Source organism: Callorhinus ursinus, unplaced genomic scaffold, assembly GCF_003265705.2.
Source record: "Callorhinus ursinus isolate GAN/ISIS: 27379988/994484 unplaced genomic scaffold, GSC_fseal_2.0 scaffold12, whole genome shotgun sequence".
NCBI classification, from domain to species: domain Eukaryota; kingdom Metazoa; phylum Chordata; class Mammalia; order Carnivora; family Otariidae; genus Callorhinus; species Callorhinus ursinus.
In genome coordinates this window covers 23,790,551-23,817,282 of record NW_027397074.1, presented here as the reverse complement: position 1 = coordinate 23,817,282, position 26,732 = coordinate 23,790,551, and the positions used below count along the sequence as shown (strand labels likewise).

Sequence of the window (26,732 nt, the reverse complement as noted above, 5' to 3'; positions counted from 1 at the left end):
CCTTCAAGAATCTTAGCGGGCACTTTACCCCTCAGACTTAAGTAAAGGTGTTTAATTTTTCTACATATTATGAGTCTTTTCCAGTGAGGGGAACCTACCCAGATGCCAAATTTGTCAATTCAGAGAGTCCAGATAAACTAAAAGCACAAAATGATGCATCTCTAACTCTGACGTATTGCTAAACCCGGAGGAAGCGCAGGGTGGACCTCCACTATCCCAGCATTCCCCGCGCTGCTCCCGTTGCTCTTCTACCGCGTCTCTATGGTAGAGCCGGCCTCTGAGGCGGCAGCGGCGTTGGTGGCTTCGGTGAGGAAAAGTGAGAGTTCTAACTTTCCTCTTGGCCTGAGAGGTTTTTGGCGCGGAGCGTCGTCATGTCGGAGAAAAAGCAGCCGGTAGATTTGGGTCTCTTGGAGGAGGACGACGAGTTCGAGGAGTTCCCTGCCGAAGGTAACCGGCTGGGCCCCGGCCTCTGGGCCAAGCGGACGGTGACTCAGGCCTCCGGGTGGAGTCGGCGCGGATGCTTGGGCTCGGCCCCGAGGCGCCCGTGGGAAGTCCGGACCCTTGCGGCCGGCTCTTGAGGCTCTGCACGCGCGACCCTCCATGCGACCGGCTTCGGGTTCGGAGTGTTTCGGTGGGCCTCACTAGTGAGGCTAAATGCCTTCTGCTTCCTCATTGGGAGGAGCCACGGTGACCTGGGCCTCTAGCTCTGAGTCCGGGATGGTTGGTCCTTTTTTTTTTTTTAAATTGTTCAGCCGAGTTACCCGCCACTTCGTTCATGGCTATATAAACCTCTTTTTTCTTTATTTTCTTGTAGTGTAGCAGCCTTCCTTTGTCCCTAAACCATCCAGAATTAAATTGCTGTACCTGGTTAGGCCAATATTGCTTACTTTTAGGACTTTACAAATGAAGCCTCTTAAGTAGAATGGGAGGATCAGGTGTTGGTGGGTAAAAACACGTTATTACCCTATCCTTGTTTCTCATTTTTGATCACTTCAAACTAACAAAGTTTAAGGATTTATAAGATCCTAAAACGTCTATTTTTATTAGCTTCATGGTTACCAAGAGGAACTTTAGTTTTCTCATTGTAAGTGAAAGCAAATAGCTAACATTTACTGGTTAATTACTTGTCTGAGTGTTTTGCTTGTATTCATTTTCACAGTTCTAGCAACTAGGTACCGGTATTACCGTTTTTCAGATAAAGAAATTGAAGTTTGGAGCTATTAAGAAACTTGTCCAATGTCACATAGCTGGCTAGAAATGATGGATACCTTCTAGGAATGATGTACTGCTTCTGTTTATTTTTTAGATTGTTGTTGGCAGATAGGTTTCCAGAATTATTTGCTTTATTGTCTGTTATGTGTAGGATAAATATTTGTCTTGTAAGAAAAGGGTACTGTTGGGTAGCCTTTCTGAAGGTGGTAGGAAGAGAATTGTGGTTAATGGTGTACAAATCTGTTATGTTAAGCAATTGCAACTTCACTAAAATTGTCCTAAGTTGTACCCCATCGTGATCCTATTGTGCATAAAAACCACATAGCTTGAACATTTGTTCTTTTTATGGTGTACTCTATTATTTTGTTTAGCGGTAGAAGACATTAGTGTTCATAGGACACAAACTCATAAACTAACCCAAAGCATATTTCAGTTATGGGATTCATCATATATTGAGGGGATTGTTTTGTTTTTGTTTTGGTAGTGGATTTATCTGTCCAGACATGTTTTCTCTCTCTTTTTTTAATAAGATTTTATTTATTTATTTGAGACTTGCGGGGGCAGGGAGAGAGTGAAAAGGAGAAGCAAGCTCCCCGCTAAACAGGGGGGTGGGGGGCTGGATCCCAGGACCCGGGGATCATGACCTGAGCTGAAGGCAGACCCTTAACTGACTGAGCCACCCAGGCGCCTTTCCTTTACCTCACTGTCAGGTTGATTCATAATCTAACATTGAGCTATACAGTAGAGAACTGACTTAGGACAGGATTAACTTTTTACTCAAACTTCGTATTTCAAATAGCTTTTATCCATTGTTTATCACAGTGCTAGGCACTTTGTTTACATTATATAGTCCATCACCACAACTGGTGAGGAAACTGATGCTTAGATTTAAAAAACTTGTCATTTAGTCAAGCCAGGATCTGAAAGGTCTGTGTGACTCTCCAACATAAGCTTTATTTTTAACCTTTAGCAAAGTGCCTGGCACATAGTATGTGGTTAATATATGCTTGTTTAATGAATAAACCTGCATTTAAAGCAAGTAGTTGAGAATTGACTGCTTAGAACGTTCTAGAGATAACTGTGTACCTAATGATACACATGATTTTTCTCAGCAACTTTGAGTTCAGTTTTTGCAGAATATGTAGTTGTTTTTATTCTAAGTTTATGTTGTAAGTTTATTATTTGTTCAAAGTCTTGGTAGTCATATAGTAAAAAATCTCATTAAAGTTACGAGGAAAAGCAGAGAATATTTTTTAGGGGGTAGGGGCTGAGGGAGAGAGAATCTTAAGCAGGCTCCATGCCCGACGCAGGGCTTATCTCACAACCCTGAGATCATGACCTGAACCAAAATCAAGAGTCGGTCAGTTAAGCAATTGAGCCATCCAGGTGCCCTGAGAATTTTTTTTTTTTTTTTGAAGACCAAGGCCTCTCATGATCAACCAGTTTGTTAAAATTAAGTAACTCACCACTTAACCGGTCACCTTATAGAATATTTGTTAGAATATTTGTTGTCTTCCGGTTTGGATGTGTAGAACCTAATTCATTTAGGACTTTTTCCATTTAGAATGAGAAATAACATTGAAATGTTCAGGTTTCTATATTCTGTGGTTTATAATTTAGACAGGTTTTCCTTTCGTGTTAATTTGAATTGAGATTTTGCTGGGTACAAAATTAGCCCAATAGGTGAAACCAATCAATATTTACTAATAAAAACTGCTCTTATAAAAAACAAAACAAAGAGAAAAAACCTGGAAAAATATCACCAAGGAATTACTGAATTATTTTTCTTTTGAAACTATACATTTTTAATTTGTTTGTTTTTTATGGCCTAGTCATGGTTTAGTCTCTATTGCTGTTCAGTTGTGATCCATGGACCAGCAGTTTTGGCATTAACTGGCAGCTTATTAGAAATGCAGTGTCTCAGCCTAGACCTACTGAATTAGTTTGGACGTTACCAAGATTCTTTAAAGATTTGTATGCACATTACAGTTGGGAGAATAAATGGCCTATTTTGAATTTTTTAGTATTTGAATTTTCGGTTCAGTGATTATGCCTTGAATTACTTTCCAAGTTCTCTGTCTTCTTTGGAAATTCTCTTTCTTGTGATTGTCCTTTTGGTAAATGTGCCATTGACAAACACAGTAACAGATAAAACTTAAAATGGCCTATAATCATCTTTTCTGTCTAGAGGAGATCTGATTTTCACAGGCCTTGTTGCCTCTCTGCTCCAGAAAGTAGATGTAATGGATTGTCCATCTTTTTTGGGAGTGTTGTTGCTACATCTTATCCCAGATAGGAACTTGTTTGGTAGGATGTCATTCAGTCATTTTAAAGAAGGGGAATTTCTATTTTAAAAAGGAAACTATGGTAATGTGTTTTCATGGAGCCTCTTTGTTTCTTCTGAATAGTTCTTCAGTGGTGGTGGGGCACAATTCTCTGAAGGTCCAGAGGAACAAATGCTTCTTTTTTTAAAACTTGGCATTATGTGGATCTGTTACATTGGCAGTTCTTCACAGTTATTCTAACTGATGGGTATATAATCTGGTCATTAAGAACTGTTTAAAAATCATGTTTAGGGGACACCTGGGTGGCTCAGATGGTTAAGCGTCTGCCTTTGGCTCAGGTCATGATCCCAGGGTCCTGGATCGAACCCCACATCGGGCTCCCTGCTCCACAGGAAGCCTGCTTCTCCCTCTCCCACTCCCCCTGCTTGTGTTACCTCTCTTGCTGTGTCTCTCTCTGTCAAATAAATAAATAAGTAAAATCTTTTTTAAAAAAATCATGTTTAGGATCTTTGTGAAATGCATTCTGCAACTTTTTGACTATTTAAACTGAGAATAGGCTTTGTTAGGAGGACATTCAACATACTGGGTGTAATTGATTATAATTAATTTTGGAGGCTTTGTCATGGTTAGAACTGGAAAGCAACTTAAAATCTAGGGAAGATAAAACTTGTCAAGCTCATATAGCTAGGTTGGTAGTAGTAGAGCAGGGTCTAAAACCGAAATCCTTTATAATTTGTTTGAAATGTCAAAAAATTTTTCATCAGATATTGAAAGGATAGTTAAAATATTTTCATTAATCGTCTTCCTCTGACAATTAGAAGTGGGTGAGAAAAGAAAAGTGGGAAGAACAAGTGGGCCTTTAGGTTCTTTTATTCTCTTCTTTCTGTGCCAGAACTGAGAAGGGTTTTTGTTTTGTTTTTTGTTTTTTTTGGGGGGGGGGAAGCTTTTTAGAATATTTAAAAGGAAACTCAGTTTGCCTCCAGAAGTAATGATATTTACAAGAGAATTCTATTATACTAAGTATTCTATAATTTTTCTATGATCAGTGGAACTGCTTTATTATCTGATGAATTCAAGAGGAGTATACTACCTACCTTCCCACCCTCCTTGAGAAATTGCTGGGTAAAAGACTGTTACTGATGGAAATCTGTCTGTTGAGGCAGACAGTAAACAAGCTAGTGGTCCCCTCTGGAATAACTGAGGTACTCTCACCTGACAAAGTAGGGCATCTTACAGTGGGTCTTATCCAGAGAAGTATTTTTGGATGTCACATTTAGCTGACAGGTGCAGATGTGAAGTAATGACATTTAGGGGTAGAGGCCAAGGATTTTAAATGCTTGTTGTGCATAGACCAGTACTGTACAAGAATTGTCCTATGAAAAATGCCATGGAGAAATATTTACATTGATTGGATACCAACTGGACTAAACCATCAGGATTCCTGAGAATCTTAAATATAAAAGTAGATACAACTGATATTGACTGTGTCAGATAATGTACTAGTCAGTTAACTAATGCCCAGGGGGGCTGTGCTATTTTCAATTATTAAATGTAATATAGTAGACATATAAATAACACTATCACACATTTAAATTAGTTACATGGTTGTGGCAAGAAATGGAGAAATTGTGTTACTAAAAATTTAAAAAAAAGTAAATATGTATGGCAGAGTGCCTGTTGAGTGTCCATTCATGGTAATCATATGTAAGAAGAAAGTTTTTGAACCCTGGGATGGAAAAAGCACAATGAATCTAAGATCAGATCTAGGTTCAGAATCCATCTCTCATCAACTTGTAGCTTGTCAATGTTAATGTTAGTTACTTAATTTCTTTAAAATGCTTTTTTAGTATTATATATATGATTGTACAAAAAACTGCTTAGAGTAAAAATTTAAGCCTATCAAAGGGCATAAAGTAAAAAGTAAAAGCACTGTTTCTCCCTGCCTGTCCCCCAAAACATTTGCCGTACTCCAGGGATAGCCACTGTTAATTGTTTTTTTTTTAGTATCCTTCCAGAATTTATGTATATATTGTGTGTTTATATATATTTTAAAAATACAGAGGACTGGGGCACCTGGGTGGCTCAGTCGGTTGAGCATCAGACTCTTGGATTCAGCTCAGGTCACGATCTCATGGCTCATGAGATCAAGCCCTGTGTCAGGCTCCACACTCAGTGGGAGTCTGCATGGATATTCTCTCCCTCTGCCCCTTTCCACACACACTGTCTTTCTCTCTCTCTCAAATAAATAAATCTTAAAAAAAAAAAAATACAGAGGACCATATACTGTTTTTCATTCTAGAGCAGTTCTCAGTTTGTCTTTGACTTTCATGATTTTGACACTATTGAAGTTTACAGGCCAGTTATTTTGTAGGATGTTCCTCAACTTGGATTTGTCTGATTTTTTTTTTCACCTGATTAGATTCAGGTTCTACACCTTGGCCGGAAAATCATAGTTGTGATTCTGTGTTCTCATTGAATCCTGTCAGCTGGAACATGATTCACATTTGTTCCATTACTGATGATGTTCACTTTGATCACTTTATTAAGGTAGTGTCTATGAGACTTTTCCAACATTAGATTACTCATTTTCCCTTTGTAATTAATAGGCATTTTGTGAAACTATGGAAATATAAAATTCCATTCGTTATCAAACTTTCAGTTTATTAATTTATATCCATACAGACTCGTGGATTCTCATTTAATGGGTTATAATATGGTGCTATTATTTATTTTGATCCTCAAATTGTCCTGTATTTGAACATGGGATGCCCCTTCATACTGTCTTCTGTGACCATTTGACATGGCACCATCATTCTCTGTGCATTTCCAAGCATTCTGACACAAAAAGGTATTCCAAGTTAATCTTGTTCTTTCCCTGCTCTAATCCTGGAATCAGCTGTTTCTCCAAGGAGCATTTCTTTTAGTGGAGAATGATATTCAGAAGGCAGGATCTTAACTCCAGTTTTGCTAGTTGCTTTGGGGATCCTCTCAGTGGAAGGAACTAAGAAATGTGCAGATGTGTGTATACATTTATACACTTTTATATTTGTGTGTGTGTGTATAAAACCATGAGTTCACACAGTATCTCCAATTACAGTTCAACACCACAGGGTTCATTCTAGCTCTTTTTCTTTCCATATTTGTAACTCCCTTCCCCAGCAGTGACAAACCTGGCTTTCGTTGTCTTAAATATATTGTCTGTTTGGTCATCCTGCTCCCTAGCCAATCTTTGTTGCCCCCTCCACCCACAGTTGCCTTCCTTATGTCACTTGGGCTTCAACATTCTTTGCCAGGCCACCCTCTCCTCTCCTCACTTCAGCACGGGAAGACTTCTTCACCCTGTTCAGATCTGACACACCAGTCACTCTATGTTCTGCCTCTGTAGGAATGCCCTCTTGGCTCTGCCACCTCATCTGGTACCAGGTACATTTTGAATTTTGACATACAGCCTTAAATTGCCTTAGAGAATGGTTATACCAGTTAAAATTTCTATCACAGTTTACCTCTTCCCTCATAAGGTTACCTATTCTTCATATTAAGCATTTTAGTTGTTATGAACCTGATGGATGAAAAATGGAATGTCATCATTTTGATTTTGGGATTGATTTGAGTGGGATTGACCGTTATGTTTTTTCTTGAACTGTTAACCATTTTAATCCTCAGTTTCTTCATATGTAATTTGTGGATAATAGAGTTATGTATTACATGAGTATGTTAATCTGTTGTAGCTGCCATAGCAAAATACTGTAGACTGAGTGGCTTAAGCAATGGAAATTTATTTTCTAACAGTTCTGGGGGCTGGGAAGTCCAAAATTGAGGTGTTGGCTGATTCAGTTACTGGTGAGGACTCTCTTTCTGGCTTGCAGACTGCTGCCTTCTTCTCACTGTGCCCTCACAAGGTGGAGAGAGAAAGAGCAAGCTGTTCAGTGTCTCTTCCTATAATGGCACTAATGACATCATGAGGACTTCACCATCATGACCTTACACAACCCTAATTACTTTCCAAAGACCCCCATCTCCAGATATCATTACATTGGGGGTTAGGGCTTCAATCTAAGTATTTTGGGATTGAGGGAAGGATACAAACATACCAGTGATAACATGTAAAATGCATAACACAGAGTTTGGCACAAAGTGGTATTCAATAAACATTAGTCCCTTTTCTTTTCTTCCCTCTAATCTTAGGCAATTGGATTTTGGATATTTGGTATTAGAATTTGAATTGTTTCTGACATATTTTATTAGTAATTTTAGGTATATCCAAAATTAAGCTTGTTGAGTTTGTTAGTTATTTAAAAATTGATTTATTTTCTAGTATTAAAAACTTTTAATTTCCAAAAGTACTTTAAAAATAGTGTATTCATATAAAATATAAAGATACATAAAACAATAGCATATATTGTTTAAGGCTGCATACAGATGTGCAAGAGGTATAAAGAAATACAGTGGAGTTAAAAAAAAAAAAGACCCAAATCAAGATACTGGTGCTTGGGGACGCCTGGGTGGCTCAGTCAGTTAAACGTCTGCCTTCGGCTCAGGTCATGATCCCAGGTCCTGGGATCAAGTCCCACATTGGCCTCCCTGCTCAGTGGGGAGCCTGCTTCTCCCTCTGCCTGACGCTCCCCCTGCTTTGTGCTTTCACTTTCTCTTACAGATAAATAAATAAAATCTTTTTAAAAACTTATTTAAAAAAAGATACCAATGCTTGGGAGGGGTTAGTGAGAGGTATGGTTCAGGATATGAAGCAGTAAAAATTACTTTGAAAAACTATTTGGATTAGCTGTTTCACTGATTCTACAGAATAAACAAGCAGTAAGCAGTTGCGACTTCAGTATTTAACATTATTACTGGATTGTTGTTAAACATTACTCATTGAAAGATGTGATGAATTGTTGAGAATATTAGGGGAAAATAAAAGTTTTGAAGACTATACTTAATACTCTTCTTCTGAAGTATTAAAAATTCACCAAATATATTTTTTTCCTGTGTTGTGTTGTACAAGTAATGTTTGGTAGAAATAGTATTGTCTTTATTCTGGAACATTTTTCTTCTTACTTTCCTTACTCCTCAAGTTCCTGTGAGGTGATTGGTGCATAATAAATGATTTATTCATTCAATATGTATTTGTTGAATGCTTCCTATAAATCTGGCACTGAATGGTAGTGAGTAGTAAGTGCTTTAGATACATAGTCTCATTTAATCCACATAGCAGCTTTATGAAGGTTTTATGCTTGGGGCTCAGCAAAATTTGGTAATTTACCAGGTCACAGTTAACTAGAGGTGGCACTGAGGCAAACTTGACTCCTTAGGTAGATACTTGTCTTTGAACTTAGAAATACCAGCGAGGCAGGGCACAGTGATTTTCATAGTAAACTTGAACTTTTTAGTATTTTGGAAGTGCGTATCTTGGGAGGTGGAGCTCCAAGCCTTTCTCTCTCTACCCCCAATAAAATCAGAGCAACTTTGCTTTTGCTTATCTTTATCTGTTGGGCTTCTGGGTAAGATTTCACTTGAGTTTCCTTCCAGTGGTGGGGCAGGGTTAGGGAGGGCAGGGAATTAGACAACTGGTAGTAAAGTGTAACTAACAGCAGTTGAAAATAAGTGGAAATTATTTCTAGTTCTGTACAAGGTGAGATAGCAACATTCAAACAGAGCTTTCAAAAAGACAAATGTAGAACAAGGATTTCCAAAAGAAGGGGAAAAGAGTAGATACTTGGAGGTGAAAAAATGATGTTTGTGTGTTTTATTTGACCATAAAAATAGTGATTGTAAATGCAAGTAGTTTGGGGCCTAATATTGGAAAGCTTTAAGCCAAATGTCCAGTTTGGACTTTATCCTTAGATACATGAATAGAGTTTTTTTGGTTTGGTATGTGTGAGCTTCCTTTAAGCAGTAGGCAGTTTAGGAAAAATCAACCCAGCAAAATTAATTTGGAAAGATAGAAAAGAGACCGAGTCAGGGAAACTGATTAGCAAATTGTTGAAGTAGCTTAGCTGAGGACGAAGGGCCTGAGAAAGGTAGCTATTAGGAAAGAAGTGAGGAGAGTGACACAAGAATAACAGGTGAGCTCTGGCAACTGGTTTGATAAGGACTGTTGGGAATAAGAAATTGGAGGTTGTGATTTTGCACTTGCATATCTAGTGGAAGACAGTTGGTGGGGTTCACTTCTTAACTCAGTCATATGAGGATCAGAATGAGGGAATTGAGACAAGTGTAGAGCATGAAGGCTTGCAAAAGATGAGAGTAATGGCTTTGGGGAATTTTATAAAAGTACAGAAAAAGAGAAGCAAAGTCAGCAAGACGTTATGGTGGAACCATTCTCCCAGGGGCATGTTTTTTTTTAAGATTTATTTATTTGTCAGAGAGCGCGCAAGCAGGGGTAGCTGTGGGCAGAGGGAGAAGCAGGCTCCCTGCTGAGCAGGGAGCCCGATGTGGGACTTGATCCCAAGACCCTGGGATCATGACCTGAGCCGAAGGCATTCGCTTATCTGACTGAGCCACCCAGGTGTCCCCAGAGGCGTGTATTTTTAAATTATCGTTGAAAGGAATTGTGTTTGAATTTCCTTCTTTTAAAATATAAGAAAAATTATAAATGGTTATGTAAGTTATTTTGAGCCTCTGTTTCAGACTTCTGACAACAAATAACTGAAAGCTCCCAATGGTCTGGTAGCAACATCACTTATGACTTGCTTTTGGTTGTTTGGTCTGAAGTTCCTCACTGACATTTTTGGTCCTTACTGGAGAAAATACAGGAATATTATGGTGCTGTGCTAGGTACTGATTTTTTAGCTACTGAATAGACGTTAGATCTCTAGGATATAGTTGTGTTTATATCATGATAACCTGTAGAATTACATTTTTTTGTTTTAATCTATTTTATACAGTTTAAGCAAGAACACATATATTTATCTCAAAATGACTAGATTTAGTGTGGCTTCATTATCATATTCATGAGCATAAAGATGATGTTTGCAACTATTGCTGTTCTCTTTTACTTACCTATGATGATAGGTAGTTCTCTACATTTACCTGTGGTGGTAAGTGTACAGTTACCAATTTTTCAAACTTTCACTTGTTTTTTAAAATATTTTTCTGCATTATAGATGCGCATTTTTTATTTGAAGAAACTTTGTTGAGGATTAGTTTGTTTATATTAAGGGTAGCTTTACTATTAAGGATTGAATGAGAATTTGATGTTCCTACACATTGGTATAGAATAGGACATTTGCAACCCTATTTGATATAAGTGGAATTTCTTTTTTACTTTTCTTCAAAATAGTATACTTCATACTTTTAAGAAATTTTGGAATGTGTATTGGAGAGTGGGGAGAGTAATTTCAAAAATACTAAGTTGAGAGAAAACCCTTTCCATACTTAAATGTCAAGGTGATACTTAGATGAAGTATGTGGGATCTTTGGTAGTTCAGATTTGTGAAATTTAAGGCTAGTCACAGATATAATTCTCACTGGCAAATGTAAACAAAGCCAAATTTGGGGCAAAGTCCTAAATAATTTAGAATTCCTAGAAACTTATGTATTAGGCATCTGTTATTGGTTACTTCCAATTCTGACTTCTTACAATATGATAATTTTTTTACCAGTACACATCTGGAGGCCTGCACACCGAAGTAAACACAGCTGTGGTTATTTAAATGATTAATCACAATCCTGGCAATGCATTTAGTGTTGAAGATAAAGTGTATACTTTATGAAGTCAGCTAAGTATTGAAGGAAAGCATAGACGTGAATCAGGTATCCTTTGTTTCGTTTTATTATTTTGCCCTTTTCAAAAACTGTTTGTGGGTTTAAGGCTTTAAAAAGTGATTAGATAAAATTGCATAGTTATCGGTAGTTACAATTGAAAAATAAAACACAGATCAGGGAAATACTGCAAGAAATGCCAGATACCAGAGATTACAACAATCATGGCTTTTTAATTTACACATTCACTTAGTATGATTATACTTGTGTTGTAATTTACATATATTGCAACATGTACAGTGTGGAAGATTTATAAGTGTTTGGAAATAATATTTGGATATATACCTTATCACTTAAACTGTTTACATAATATGTTCAGTACATTCTTTGTTAATCTTTAACGTTTCCACCTAAAATAGGTTATGGATTCCCGTTTGTCAGTATGAATGAACACATGCTTCTTCATTGGTGCTTTTGTTAAATAATTTAAAAATGCTTAATAAGTTGTAATTCAAAAGATTATATATTGTCTTAGATTCTTCACCTGTGGTAATTGGAAGGATAGTATGTCATAACAGATTCAGTGTGTCTTACTCCTAAGATAAGGCAGTAAGTTTAAAGAGTAATATATTGAAATTCATATGATTTGTGAAGAATTTAACCAGCTTTTCTATTTTTGTATCTTTGTAACTCAATAATGTCATAATTATGAAGTGCTGTATAATACTACTAAAAAAATACAGAACTATCATTAGCAATTTTTTTTGTGTGCTCTACCTGAAATTTTAATCACAGTACTGTCCTGCCCCACCCTCAGGATCTAGTTTCTTTTTTTTTTTACTTTATTTTTACCTTCTTCCTTTTCCTTTCCTTGCCATTAAAATAGCACAAGATGGTTTTTAAAGGAGGGAGAGATACTTTATCTGTATGCTAGATGATCATCAGAATTCAACTTTTTAACCCAAAACTTGTACCACTCTTAAAATTTTAAGACACTGTTCAAACTAATATCTTTCATGTGAAGAATTCTGACTTTTTCTATCCTATTTGGAGTTAAGAATTGGGAGCTCCTACAAAATAAGTTATTGAATCTGTTGTTTCTTGTTGGTGATTCTCTGAGGAACTGGATATATATTAACATGTTTGATTTTGTGTTTTGTTTTTTTAGTCTCTTTAGTTAAAAATTCTTCAGTTAAAAGCCAGCTTGAATGACATCAAATAATAACAGTATTGAAATCAACATTTTGAATCAAGTCATAGTAAGATTAAAAGTTCTGGGGGTGGGGAGAGCTATGTTTTTACTCTTCTTGGAAGGGTTGGCCTACAAGATTAGCAGAGAAATGTTAACTATTCTTTTATATTTCTAACCGAAATCTTTTGACACATTGTTGTTTATTAGGGAGTATTTGTATGTCAAATAGTATAACAAGTAACTAGGTTATTTGATAGAAATAACCTAGTTAACAATTTAGGAAGCTGTTTAATTAGAAGTGTTGCAGGCTGATATGAGGCTTTGTTCTTAGAACTTTAAAACAGTTCTGTTGTGACTTATGTCACCCCCTTTACTCAAGAACATATTATCCAGTCTTAATATATTCAGATTATTTTGTGGAGCATTATACTCCATTAGATATCTTTATGAAGACTGCTTGAAGTATCAGTAAAACAAATGCTTAATTTGGCAATTCCTATTTTTAGGCTCAACACAGATATCATATTTAAAGTCTAGGATTTGAGGTCGTGAAATATGGGTAGAAAAAGTTAAATATTTTCTTGTTAAGACAGTCTTCACCTTCTTTGTTTTATAGTAGTGGCAATGGTGGTGGTTTTCAAACAAAGTGGGTATGATGTACAGTGATCTCCAAGGCTTTCTCTAAAATTCTGTAATTTTAAACAGTACTTCATCTTAGCCATTTTATAAAAACTTGAAGTGTAAAACAAACCTTGCTACACTGCAGTGTAATGATAGTTTTATGTGAATTTTTTATACTGGAAGACCTTAGTGTAATTAGCACAACACAGGAAAATCCTAAGCTGTCCATTAATACTATTAGACACTCAAAGAAGTATAGGTTATAGTAAGACTGGAGGGAATGTGGAAGAATGCATATAGTCGTTGTTCACTTGCCATAAGAGGAATTATGAATTTAGTTGTCCCAACACAAGTTCAACATACAAGGATACAGATTTCTATGAAAATTAAATTTGAGATTATTTGAAGTGCTTTATTCAATTTCAGTCATTCAGTATCACAGAGAAATATATCTACCGTTTGAAATGAGTCTCCTTTTTAATTTAAAATTTTATCTTAGCTGCACCCAAAGCTGCACCACCTTTACTTAATGTTCCTCTCATGTACTTAACATCGCAATTTCTGCCCCCTTTTTTCCTTTAGCATATCTTCTTTCTTAGATTTCCCTCTTAGAAGAATAAAAAGAAAGTTTATACATAATATTATAATGTATATAGTGAAAGGTTTATTATTGATTGCAACAGCAATGTGAGAATTAATGGTACTATTTTATCCCAATACCAAATGATTAACTCTTAACTAAGTCACTTTTCTAGTCTATAAAGGTGCAAAAAAATTTTTTTTTCAGTTTATTTTAGCTTTGGGAGTGTGTGTGTGTGTGTGTGTGTGTGTGTGTGTGTGTGTGTGTGTGTAAAAATGGGTTGGGTGCCTTGGTGGCCTCTGCCTTCAGCTCAGGTCGTATTTCCAGGGTCCTGGAATCGAGTCCTGCATTGGGCTCCCTGCTCAGCGGGGAGTCTGCTTCTCCCTCTGCCCCTCCCCCTGCTCGTGTGCACTCTCTCTCTCTCTCTCAAATAGATGAATAAAATCTTTTAAAAAAATAAAAATGGGTTGCAGTTTCTGATCACACTTCCACAGACTAAGGGAAATCCTTAATGTGGTTCCCTAATTTTTTTTTAAACTTTTTTACTCTCATTATAAAAATATAGCTAGTTTCACAAACAGAATAAAAATTTTCAGTTTGAGTTTCAAGGTACTATAGAAAATGTAAGGCTGTTTCTAGCCCAGTCAATATTGATATGTAATTAATACTACTGTTAAGTATTACTGTTGTTAAGGACCTCAGAGAATAGCGTAGGATATGAATTTAGGTAATTATAGTATTCTCTCTTTGAAAATAATATTGCTGAGATACACAAGAAAATTTATGTGGGTAAAAATACTTTTGATTATTGAGAGCTTTTATTAATGAATATACATTTACTGCCTATATACCCAATAATTAAAGTCGGATATACATTTTGTGTATGTGTGTGTTTTAAGTAAGCCCTACACCCGATGTGGAGCTTGAACTCATGACTCTGAGATCGAGTTGCATGCTCTGGGGTGCCTGGGTGGCTCAGTGGGTTAAGTGTCTGCCTTCAGCTCAGGTCATTATCTCAGGGTTCTGGGATCTAGTCGGGCTCCCTACTCAGCAGGGAGTTTGCTTCTCCCTCTCCCTCTGCCACTCCCTTTGCTTGTGCTCTCTTTTAAATAAATAAATAAAATCTTAAAAAAAAAATCACACGCTCTACCAACTGAGCCAGCCAGGTGCTCCTAAAGTTGGGTATACATTTGACTGAGCTTCCTAACAACCTGAAATGAATTGCCTAAGAGAAACTTTTTCATCTTTTCAGGTACTGGGGTCTTAAATTTCCCCCATGATCTCTCCTTGGGGAGCATTGGTTGAAATGATCACTATTCTCAAAGACATTATTAAATATAATTGAGAATTTTACATGACCAGTTCATAATAATCTTGTTGATCTCTTCTATGTTGAAATATATACTCTTGGCTTCACTGAAATGACACTGGCCTCTGTTTTCTTGAGATTGACCACTTGAAGGGCACTTGAGAAGTATAGCTCCATTTACCCAGTGTTTTATTGAGCATCTGTGGTGTGCCCGGCACTCAGCTGTATGCATTGGAGTTGCAGATTTAATAAAATGTGGTTCCTCCCTGAAGGTTTTGAATAGTAATGGACAGGAATGGCGGTTGCATTTTAGGCATCAGTGGAGGAATGGTATAAACTGTGTAACACTGGGGAGGAGAGGACAGAAAGAAGACTACAGTAATATTTATGAAGGGAATAATCCTAAATTAATAAGTGGCAGTAAGAATAGGGAAGGAGAGACTTATTCTGGAGATAATTGGGAGTTGAAATGGAAGGGACATAATGAGTGATTGTGGTAGTTGAAGGAGAAAGAGTAGTTAAGAAGCCTCCTAAGTTTCTGTCTTGGGGGACCAGATAGATGTACTTTCTTCTATTCTTAAATCATGATGATGACATGTATTGCATTCAGAAATTTTTGTTAGGTATATAACGTAATGAATAATATGACCATATTATGAATGATTGTTGAATAGATTTAAGTTTATATGTACTTTATAAGAAATACCTAAATTGTACCTTTTGTTATTTTTCTTTTCAAGTTGAAATGTTCTTAGCCATGTCTCTTATAAGTAATTACTAAGGTGAAACTTATGCCTAGGACATAATTAAGAGAGAGTATAACTTCACTGTTTTGGGAGGGGAGGGGGTTATAACTACAACAATATACAAGGTGTGATCTAAGAGTTTTGTTTATTTTTCATAGCCATTTGTTGTGCATGATGCTAGGTACTGTTTGTAGTTTAAGAATACAAAGGTAAATAACACAGAGTTGTTACTCTCAAGGAGCTCAGACACCAGTAATGGACATAGACATATAAACTGATAATTATGGTTGTACAGTATGTAGGTGCTCTAATAGAGATAGAGACAAAAGAGGGCACCTAATCTCCGAGGGTAAGGAGGAGGAGATGGGCATAGGGAAGGCTTCCAGAGTTGATTTCCAAAGTGATTTTTTTTAAACTACTTTTCCCACCTTTTAATTTTGAAACTTTCAACCTTATAGAAAAGTATTTAAAAAGAGGACAAGGTAGGGGATGAGCAAAATGGATGAGGGGTCAAAAGGTAACAAACTTCCAGTTACAAAATAAGTCAGTCGTGGGAATGTACTGTATATAGCATGGCAACTATAATTAATAATACTGTATTGCATATTTAAAAGTTGCTAAGAGTAAATCTCAAAAGTCCTCATCATAAGAAAAAATTTGTAACTATGGTGATGGATATTAACTAGACTTACTGTGGTCATCATTTTGCAAAATATACAATTACTGAATCATTATATTGTATGCCTGAAACTAATGTAATGTTATATGTCAGTTGTGCTTTAGTTAAAAAAAGACAACAAATACCTAAGGTTTATCAGTTGCTAACATTTTGTCATGTTTATTTCTATCATATATGATAGAAATATATATGATATATATCGAATATTTTTGAGAACCACTTGCAAGTAAACTGTTGACAAAACAGCTCTTAAATATTTTAACATGCATGTCTTAAGGGGGGACATGCCCCTCTAAAACAATCTTATGATCATGTTTAAGAAAATCAACATTAATTCAATAATATCCAGATACACAGTCTATATCCAGACTTTACCAACTGTTCCAGAAAATGTCTCGTCACTTTTTTCCCCAATCCAGAATGGTCCCTTCCTTTTTTTGTTTTGTTTTTCATGACATTAGCTTACTTGAAGATACCAGTTATAAAGAGTTTCACATTCTGGATTTACCTGATAGTTCCCTCATGATTAGATTAAAGGTCAGCATTTTTAGTGAATACTACGTAGGTGATGTTTATTTCTCACTGCATTACATCAAGAGATATATGTCAGGTTGTCAAAGTTTATTGGTGATGTTAAGTTTAATCATTGGTTAAGATTGTGATTACCAGATCTCTCCATTTTTCCCCTCATTTAATAAGTATGTAATCTATCCTGTAGTCCCAGCTATTTTTCACTCAATAGTTTTAGTGTCCATTGTTGATCCTTGCCTGAATTGTACTGAGGGTTGCAAAATGGTAATTTTCTAATTCTGTCATTCTTTCTGCATTTATATACCTGGGAATTGTAAAGAGCATCCCCTCCCCATCATCCCATCCCCCCAGCATATTGCTATGGACTCATGGATTTTTTACATTTAATTCAGTGTGTCATTCTTTGTGATTCTTAAGTTATTCCAGCTTTGGCCAGTGGAAACACCTGAAAGCCAGTTTTTGTACCTTTTGACATGTTTTTGGGCATTATAAAAAGGAATCCTTAACTTACCTATTAACTTCCTTATTCCAGATCTGAGATCACCCATTTCTTCAGGGAGCCATAGTTCCTTTTAATGGGGAATGGTATTTTAACTAATTAAGGTTTTTTAATTAAGTATATGTCAGGCCAACTAGTAGGTTCAAAAGATGGCAGAAAGACAAAGAGATGAGGAACAGCATGTTTGATGAATAGAAAATTTTAAGCAGTTTCAAAACAAGTAAAGTTAGGACTGAATAAAAATGAAGATCATGTGGATTGCTCTTCACTGTTATTTTTTACGAGGAGGAAATGTGTATAAGAGAGTACTTCAAGCTGCATGACTAACGTGAGTGAATCATCAGTGAATTTAAATTTAAATAATTAAAAATATTTGTTTTAAAACAAGTATATCACACAAAATCATAAATTTTTTTATAATAAAACAAAGCTATGTCAAGATTATAGCAGGTGGTACATCTTAAGTAGGACAGCAAAGTATGCATAAACTGTCTTCTGGGATGGTTTGATGTCATTTAAAAAAAATACATAATGACATTATCATCCACAAGGCTAGATTTTTATCAGGATCAAGAGAGTAGAAGCAAGAAGAACCTGATAGAAGAATATTGCCATTGTATAGGTAAGAAATGATAATGTGAATATCTGAGGTAATAGGGAAGGAGATGTTAGTTTATATATGTTTTCTGAGTCTTCTAAACAAAAGCTAAAATTTAACCCCCTCCCCACCACCAAAAGGGAAGGAAGAAAAGAAGAAAATTGAGAAAACTAAAAACTACAACATCCTCTTTGTACATATTTATATTTGTCCTCCCTTTAAAAATAAAAATTTTATATTGATGATAGGCAGATGTTAGTGATGCTTATAATTTGGTCCATTTTTTATTTATGTATGACTTAATCATTTTTTATGTTTAGAAGTTTTAAATTCCAGGCTGGTATCTTCCTGCTCCTCAACTTGCTTTTGCATTGTTAGTGCTGTATTTTGGAAGATTGTGAAATAGACCTTATAAAAATTAGCCCAAGGAAAAATCAGGAAAGTAAATAATCCTCCTGAAACTATAATACATTTTCATGGCAAATAGAATTTTTTTGTATTAACTTCTGTTTAAGATTATCTGCAAATTCAAGAATTGAGAGAACAAGACAGCATAAATTGAGATCTAGAGAGGAAGGTTACCATTTCTTATAGATAGGGTATTAGATGTTTTGAATTGTGTCTTAAGTGGCAAACTTTCTGAAGTTTCTGTATTTATGGAAATAGCGTGTGAGAAGTATTTAGACAGCATCTGTTTTTGTTTTTAGACTGGGCTGGTTTAGATGAAGATGAAGATGCACATGTCTGGGAGGATAATTGGGATGATGACAATGTAGAGGATGACTTCTCCAATCAGTTACGGTAAGTTTTAAGTCAGATTTTATATAGCTTAGTATTAATTGTAAGAATGGAATATGTAGCTTACATATGATAATTGACCTCTTTAAAAGATAATCTTTGAAATACATTTTTGAATTATGAAAAGGAAAACCTCTTACCTTCATCTGTGTTTCTAAACATGAGTACTTTGTGTAATTGCATAGAATTTTTATTCTTTCTAGTTTCTTTACAAAGGTAGTTAAATAGAAGCATACTTGCTGTTTTTTATTTTTGTGGGTTTAATTCTATCAACATTAATTTTCCACCAATGTTGAATAACTCCGCAGAAATTAGAACCAGAGTGCTAGGACCCAAAAGATTGGTGATTCTCAAACTGGAATGGAGATTGGGGTGATGGAAGTGTACTTTTTCGTATTCATGTACAAATTTACCTACTATGATCGATTGAAGTAAAGTTCATATATCATAAAATTAATCATTTTAAAGTGTACAATTCAGTGGCATTTTGTATAGTCACAATTTTGTCCAGCCATCATCTCTATGTAATTCCAAAGCATTTCCATCACCCCAAAAGGAAGCACCGTACCTATTAAGCAATCACTCTGCAGTCTTCTTTTCCTGGCCCCTGGCACCCACTAATTTTCTTTCTGTCTATAGATTTGCCTGTTTTAGAGAAGTCATAAAAATGGAATCATACAATAAGTGATCTTGTGTGTCTAGTTTCGTACAGTTAGCATAATGTTCTCACTTTTCATCCATGCCACAGCATGTATCATACTTCATTCCTTTTAACAGCTGAATAATATTCCATTGTGTGATATGCCACAGTTTGTTTATCCCTTCATCAGTTGATGGTCATTTGGGTTGTTTTCAGCTCTTGACTACTGTGAACTGTTTTACTATGAGCACTCATGTGCAAGTTTTTGTTTGAATACCTATTTCCAGCTTTGGGGATATAATCCTGGGAGTGGAATTTCTGGGTCATATCATAATTCTGTTAAGTTTTTGTGGAACTGCCAAACTGTTTTCTGCAGCAGCTGCACAATTTTACATTACTACCAATAGTGTATCAAGGTTCTAAATTGTCCACATTCTCATCAAAACTTAGACTGGTATCTCATTGTGGTTTTGATTTGCATTTCCCTAATGACTAATGAAGAGCCTTTTTTCACATATTTGGTGAGAATTTGTGTATCTTCTTTCAAGAAATAATCTAGTCAAGTCCGTTGCCTATTTTTAAGTTGGGTTGATTATCTTTTTGTTATTGAGTTGTCAGAGTTCTTTATACATTCTGAGTACTAAGTCCTTATCAGACCTATTATTTACAGATATTTTTTCCCATTCTGTTCACTTCCCTTTTCACTTTCCTCACAGTGTTCTTTGCACATAACTTTTTAATTCAGATGAAGTCCAGTTTATCTACTTTTTTTTTTTTAAAGATTTTATTTATTTATTTGAGAGAGAGAGAGAAACAGCGTGAGGGGGAGAAGGTCAGAGGGAGAAGCAGGCTCCCCACTGAGCTGGGAGCCTGATGTGGGACTCGAACCCAGGACTCCGGGATCATGACCTGAGCTGAAGGCAGTCGCCTAACCAACTGAGCCACCCAGGCACCCCAGTTTATCTACTTTTTAAGAATTTATTGCCAAATTCAAGGAAAATTTATCCCTATGTTTTCTTCTAACAGTTTTAGAATTTTAGTTCTTACATTTAGGTCTAAGATCCATTTCAAATTAATTTTTGTACATTGTTTGAAATGAGTCCAACTTCATTCTTTTGCAAACAGGTATCCAGTTATACCAGTGCCATTTGTTGTAGAGATAATTCCTTCCTTCCTAATTTTATTTTGTTTCAACCCATATGTATCTGTCTTGGCCACAGAGTTATCTAAGTAAACTGTTGTACTTTGCTCAAATCAAGATCTAGCAGTTCTGCAGTCTTCTAATTTTCTAGTTTAGTACATTTGTTCAAAAAGAAAGATGATTTATAATAAATTTAATGATGATACAGTACCTTTTGTTCTACACTGCATTTTTCACAGGCTCAAAGGCCCTACATTCTAAAGACATTTTAGTATTTTTCTGGGGACTAATAACAATTTTATCTATCACCTTTCTCCCCTTTTTGGAAATAGCACAATTTACCTTTCACTGTTATTCTGGTACTTTTACAATTCTCCATGATTTCTCAAAATGGCTGACTCTGTTTTTTGACTATATCTTTTCATTCTTTCAGTACCCTGAAATGTAATTATTCAGAGCCTAGAGGTTTTAAACTACTTTAATGCAGTTTAGAGTTCTCTCACCTTAGTTTTCAATTTTGTGTTAATGATGTTTTTCCTATTGCAGTTTTATGAACAAGATAGGAACAATAGCTGTTGAACAATAATTCCGCTTTTTCTCTAAATCTGTTAATATCACATCTGTTCCAAGCATTGGATCTATTCTCATTCTTCTTTATTCATGTATGGCTCTCAGAGCCTTTTTTGTTCTTTCTATAGCTCTCAATCCATTCTGGGATTAAATTCTGTGTGTACAAATTCTTGCCACTTTTCTTTTTGCATTAATTTTTGGTTTATATTCTTTTAAAATTGAGCAGTGTCAGAGAACACACTGCTTTTCTCTCTCTCTCTCTCTTTTTTTTTTTAGTAGGCATCCCCCCCTTTCTTCCCTCACTAGAATCATATGCCGTTAGAATATTTTCAGGCCTTCAAACTCTGTTGATCCCCATTCTGAGTTCTTAATCATCTATCAGTTTTATCTTTTCTGTTATCTTGAAAATTTTTTACATTGAAGCTAAATGAGTCTTCTTCCTTTGCTATTTACAAAAAAGTCAAATTTCTTCAAAATGGTTTTCTTTTTTGTCTTTCAAAGTCAGAAAACAGCACTTTTCTCTTAAAAAATTAAACTAAGACATTATTAAATACTGGGTTACCTGGGTGGCTCAGTCTGTCAAGCATCAGCCTTTGGCTGAGGTCATGATCCCAGGGTCCTGGGATTGAGCCCCACATTCAGGCTCTCCACTCAGCGGGTAGCCTGCTTCTCCCTCTCTCCCTGCTCGTGCGTGCGTGCGCTCGCTCGCTCTCATAATAAATAAATAAAATCTTTTTTCTTTAAAGACATTATTAAATACAGTGATCTTATCAGGAGACTTTTAGTAGTAAATATATTGATAATTGGATTTCTTGCCACTACTGCATCTTGCCTTTTTGCTGGTTTGGAAGTAGAGCATTGTTCATACATTATTTGTGGCTTGTTGTTTATACAGTACACCTACACAGTGTTCTTATGTTCTCTCTTGTGTTCTGCCTTTAGGTTTGTGGATTTCCATGAGTATAAATTTTGATACCTTTATTAGTGAATAAGATTTTTCTTTTTATTTCCCTGTTTGAGTCATGAGTTTTTTTCTACATGTGGTTTGATATATCACCAGTGCTGTAAACTAGAACTTATTGTATTGGTGGAAATGTTCTATAAACTCCCCTATCCAGTACAGAAGCCACTAGCCACATACGGCTCTTGAGCACATGAAATGTAGCTAGTGAAGCTGATGAACTGAATTTTTCATTTTATTTAACTTTAATAAATAGCCACAAGTGACTCCTGTATTGGACATTGCAGCCTCAGATAATATTTTTATCTTCACTTTAAAAAAGTTGTCATGATTAACAAGTCTCCTGCAAAGATGTTCTTCCTAGTCTTTGTAAAACATATAGAGGTCCTCAATGTGATACTATAAACCATGGTAAAGCACATGTTTTACTGTGTTGTGATATTGTATATGGGTCCGAATTCCATCTAACTTTGGAGAGGCAGTACATTTTCTAGAGTCACTCTGATTCCCTGGGTTCCAACTCTGGATCTCCCTTTTATTAGCTACAGGTCTTAGCAAGGACTTAGCCTTCCACTTTCCATGTTTTTCTCTTAAACTGTAATTACCTTTAACAAGTAAAAGTAGAAGGAAAAAGGCCACCTGTATCTCCAGGTAACTAAAAGTCAGAGAGAAACAAATGTATCAGAAGCAGCAAAAACAATGACTTTTACTTCTTCTTGGAGTTACTTGGAGACACATTCAGTAGAAATGGGTAAGATTAATTTTCCTGACCTTGCATCACATGTTACGTAAAAAAATCCAAGAAGCCAATATTGTTCTTGATTTACTATGTCAAATATAGCCACTGTCCTATAGCAGTTTCTTGGATAATAAGAGTTCTCAAACCTACCAGTGGCTATTTGTCTTATTCTTGTTTTGTTGAAAAAGAAAAGCTGCTGTTTTTGCTTCAAATCGTGTACATTGACTTTGTGGGTCCTGTGATATTGTTCCAATTGTGCCGGATTTCTTTCTCATCTCTTTGTTAGGTTTTTTTCATCCCACAGGCTGATGATGATACTAGTGTGTTTGTATTGTTTTGTGTTTTGTACTTAGTGGCCTCGATTTATTTCCTTTTAATTTTTTTATATGTCCTAAATTCTAGCAAAAAAACTTTTCATCTTCTCCAAAAATAGAGAAGCATATCGTAATCTCCTTTGTGTTTGTTAACAGTTTATAAATGTAATTAGTCACCACCTTCTGTCAGGAAGGCAGATGCAAACCTGGACAGATTTGGTGTACTTGTTAACTAAATTGTAGGCTGACTTTCAGGGATTTTTGTTGTTGTTGTAAAATAAGAGAAAGTGAATAATCTACATTGATTCTGTTAAAGGCAGCAGAAAGCTATTAAGAAACTTTTAAAATTATTTCCTTTTTAAGTAGAAAACATGAAGAACAGATAAAATTTTAATCTTCTGGAAAGGGGTCGGGGGTGGGGGGTAAAGGAAGCATTTTGGTTAAATTTAGCAAAGGAAGGAGTAGTGTCAGAAACTTGTGCTGATCTTTTGACTCCTAAATGAGTGATTTACCACCAGCCCATACTGTCCTCTACACCTGAGCAGAAGATAAAAATGTTTTATATGAATAATCTCTGGCTTTAATATTATTCATGGACTTTAGGTCAGTATTTGTATTATAAATAACTGTAAAACTTTTAGTGACATTGGGTAAATGAATAATAAATATTATACATCATTCCTACATGTATTTTTTTGTGTTGTGTTTACATTGGATAGTGTGATAGTGTCCAACCTAAATTATACTTGAGAACAAATGTCAGTTTATCTTATTGGATGTAATGGTGTAGGGCACATTAATCATACTTTACATTTATACAATGTTTTATCGTATTTTGGCCCTGAAATAATTTTGTTATGAACTTCTATAAAATTGAATTGTAGCAGAGAAGTTACTGATGATACTTGGAGTGGTAGTTCATCTGAAATTGATTATAGGGCTAAACTTTTTTGTGCATTGGTTTTATACAAAGCATATCAAAAATTGCAGTTGATATTCTTAAAGTATGACTGAAACTTCAGGTTGAATAAATTAAAATTATAAAATATCTTTTTAAAGGGTGTATATTTGTAAATTTTTGGAGGTTTTTATACACTTAAAATTTTTAAAGTAAAATCTTGTTTAGTATTTTATAACTTACTATATTTTGTCTACATATAGTTAATGGGGAATAATTCCCATGTACTTTTAAATTTGATTAATAATTTTTGTCTTGGTCAGAGCAGTAGATCTATGTCAATATGGAAAGCAGTCTGTTTATTCTTTATGTGCAAATAGCAATAATACCTATTATGATTATAAAATTCCTAAAAATTTGATGACAAATGTCTTGTTTTCTTAGCCATATGGTTGATAATTCTTAAAATTTGTTTAAATATTTATTATGAACAGGACATTTATTTGTATGGTATTTCAAAGATACTTGGAAGATAGTGGTTAATCTCATTTCTTCCTTAAATAGATTTATCAGAAAAGTAAGGAATATAAAATAGAAGTTTACTAATGGGAAAGCAGAATTTTATTAGCATTATATTGATTCACATTTGGTTTCCTTCTTATACAGATTTCTTTTAAGGGTATAAAGTAAAAGCTACTTGGTAGTATTTTATATTGGTGCCTAGGCTTGGCTCATTGTTTTATTGTATTATTTCTAAAAACATTGTTTCTTTATCATGAAGAATGTCCAGTGATGTTGTTCTTTTGTGTTTTATTATAGAGCTGAACTAGAGAAACATGGTTATAAGATGGAGACCTCATAGCATCCAGAAGAAGCGTTGAAGCAACCTAAACTTGAACTGTTTACTAAATTCTAGGACAGAGAACCCAGGATGGGACACTTAAAAAAAAAAAGTTTATTTCATTACCTGCTTGGATTTATTTTTGTTTTTGTAACACAAAAAATAAATGTTTTGATCTAATCTTGGTTTGGTTCAGAAGTCTCGATCTTTTGCTTCTCTCGTCATTAATTTTCTCAGACTGCTTATGATTTTCTAGGACTTTATTATATAGAGACAGTAAATTCATCCGATCCCCAATTCAGTACTTTTTTTTAACCACATCAATTGAATGTTGATCTTATTTATAAGGTTACTTCTTTTAAGTTGCATTTAACCTTAATCTCATCTGTATTTTGAAAGCTTAGGAAACATTTGCTGACATCTCTAAGGTGACCCTTTAAAACCTGTGTTTTAAAATATTAATCATTTTTAATTGCTATAATTAGCTTCTGAGCCATTAATAATAGTATTGATAGTTGATAGAGTATTATTAGTACTTAAAATCAAGTGGTTTGATCACAGTCTAAGAACTGTGTCCCCTGTCAAAATTGGTGAAGTAGGATCAAGATGCTTTGTTAACATGGGCATATTCTCAGGTACTACATAACAGTCATTTAGTATAATTAAGATTCTGCAAAGTGATTATCATTGGCACATCTACTTTTGTGAGTGGGAGATATAATTTAGTTGGTAAAGGATTCTTCCTCATAAGACTTAGAATGAAGCTAATGTATAGTTTTTATTAGGAATATTTTCAAACTTGAATGTGTTACTTAAGGAGAATTATCAGAACTGTTGAATAATTTAAAGTGTAAAATTTATGTGACATGATGTATTAACACCAAAATAAAATTGGGTGCCTGAAAGTTATGTCTCAAAATGATTTTGAACATAAGTTTTTCTCCTAAGACAAGCATAAATCTGCCTTGCCTACCTGAAGAACTGCTCGATGATCAGATAGACTAAGGAATAAGAGAACTTTGGAAAATATAAAAGCATCTTATATATTTATAATCCTGTAGTGCAGCACAGGCAACCATGCTACTGTTGTGGCATGTGAAGAAATATTTTGATGTATATGTTCTTGGTACTCTGGTCAGTGATTATCTTTAGACACCATATTAGTGGTCAGTTTGACAGTTTCAGATTATTACCCAGAAGGTTGGCCACCTCATATGACTTTAAATTGGTGCAAGGTACAATTTTGAAACCTTACAGGAATTGGGCAGAGGCTTTAATGGGTTTTCATTAGTTATCTAGTGTTTTGTTCTTAATGAAATTTCAAAATTTAGTTTGGGTGTTCTTTTCTGTTAAGGATTGAGTACCTGAAAATTGGTGTTTGGTGTCAGGATGATGAAGCCATCAATGATAGAAAGTGAGACAAGTCAGGCAGCTGAAGGAAATTATTTTTGTGGGACTTTACAAAAGTTAATAGATTCTTTAACTTTTGATCTTCACAACAGCCCTGCCAAAGCAGGCAGGAAGGGCCTATCTGTTGTAAACATTTCATCAAATAGAAAACCACCTCATAGAAAATAAGGAAGTGAAAGGGGCCATGGTTGCATAGCTAATAGGTGTCAGATAAAGACTAGAATCCTGGGTTGTTTTTTTTCCTTTGTCATTTTCCGTAATCACTTAAGTCCATTTGAAATCGTTTTGAATTTAAATTGTAGGTGTAATAATGGTCAGTATTTTTCATCAGGCCTTGGATTAGAATTGTTGCCACTGGATGCCATGTCTCCTTCCTGTTTTCACTAGAAATGTTTAATCTAGAGAACTATGATAATGAGCCAACACTCTTTTGAAAGATTGTATGGTGTATTAATAATGCCTTTTTA

The 26,732-nt window shown here is 35.2% G+C and overlaps 1 protein-coding gene across 1 annotated transcript; it reads left to right on the top strand.

Annotated features, from left to right (window-relative positions):
* The first annotated feature begins 248 nt into the window (after positions 1-248).
* On the top strand, positions 249-25,035 carry LOC112824924 (26S proteasome complex subunit SEM1). Its single transcript, XM_073898854.1, has 3 exons — positions 249-447; positions 18,661-18,754; positions 24,834-25,035. Exons 1-3 carry the CDS (start codon positions 372-374, stop codon positions 24,874-24,876), a joined length of 213 nt encoding a protein of 70 aa, XP_073754955.1. The 5' UTR covers positions 249-371; the 3' UTR covers positions 24,877-25,035.
* The last annotated feature ends 1,697 nt before the right edge of the window (positions 25,036-26,732 follow it).

What these genes read in the sequence shown, in the direction of transcription:
- LOC112824924 (XM_073898854.1), top strand. Translation starts at nt 372, where the DNA reads ATGTCGGAGAAAAAGCAGCCGGTAGATTTGGGTCTCTTGGAGGAGGAC. An exon ending in CGAGGAGTTCCCTGCCGAAG is followed by an intron (nt 448 to 18,660) that starts GTAACCGGCTGG and finishes TTTTGTTTTTAG; the next exon opens with ACTGGGCTGGTTTAGATGAA. An exon ending in GACTTCTCCAATCAGTTACG is followed by an intron (nt 18,755 to 24,833) that starts GTAAGTTTTAAG and finishes GTTTTATTATAG; the next exon opens with AGCTGAACTAGAGAAACATG.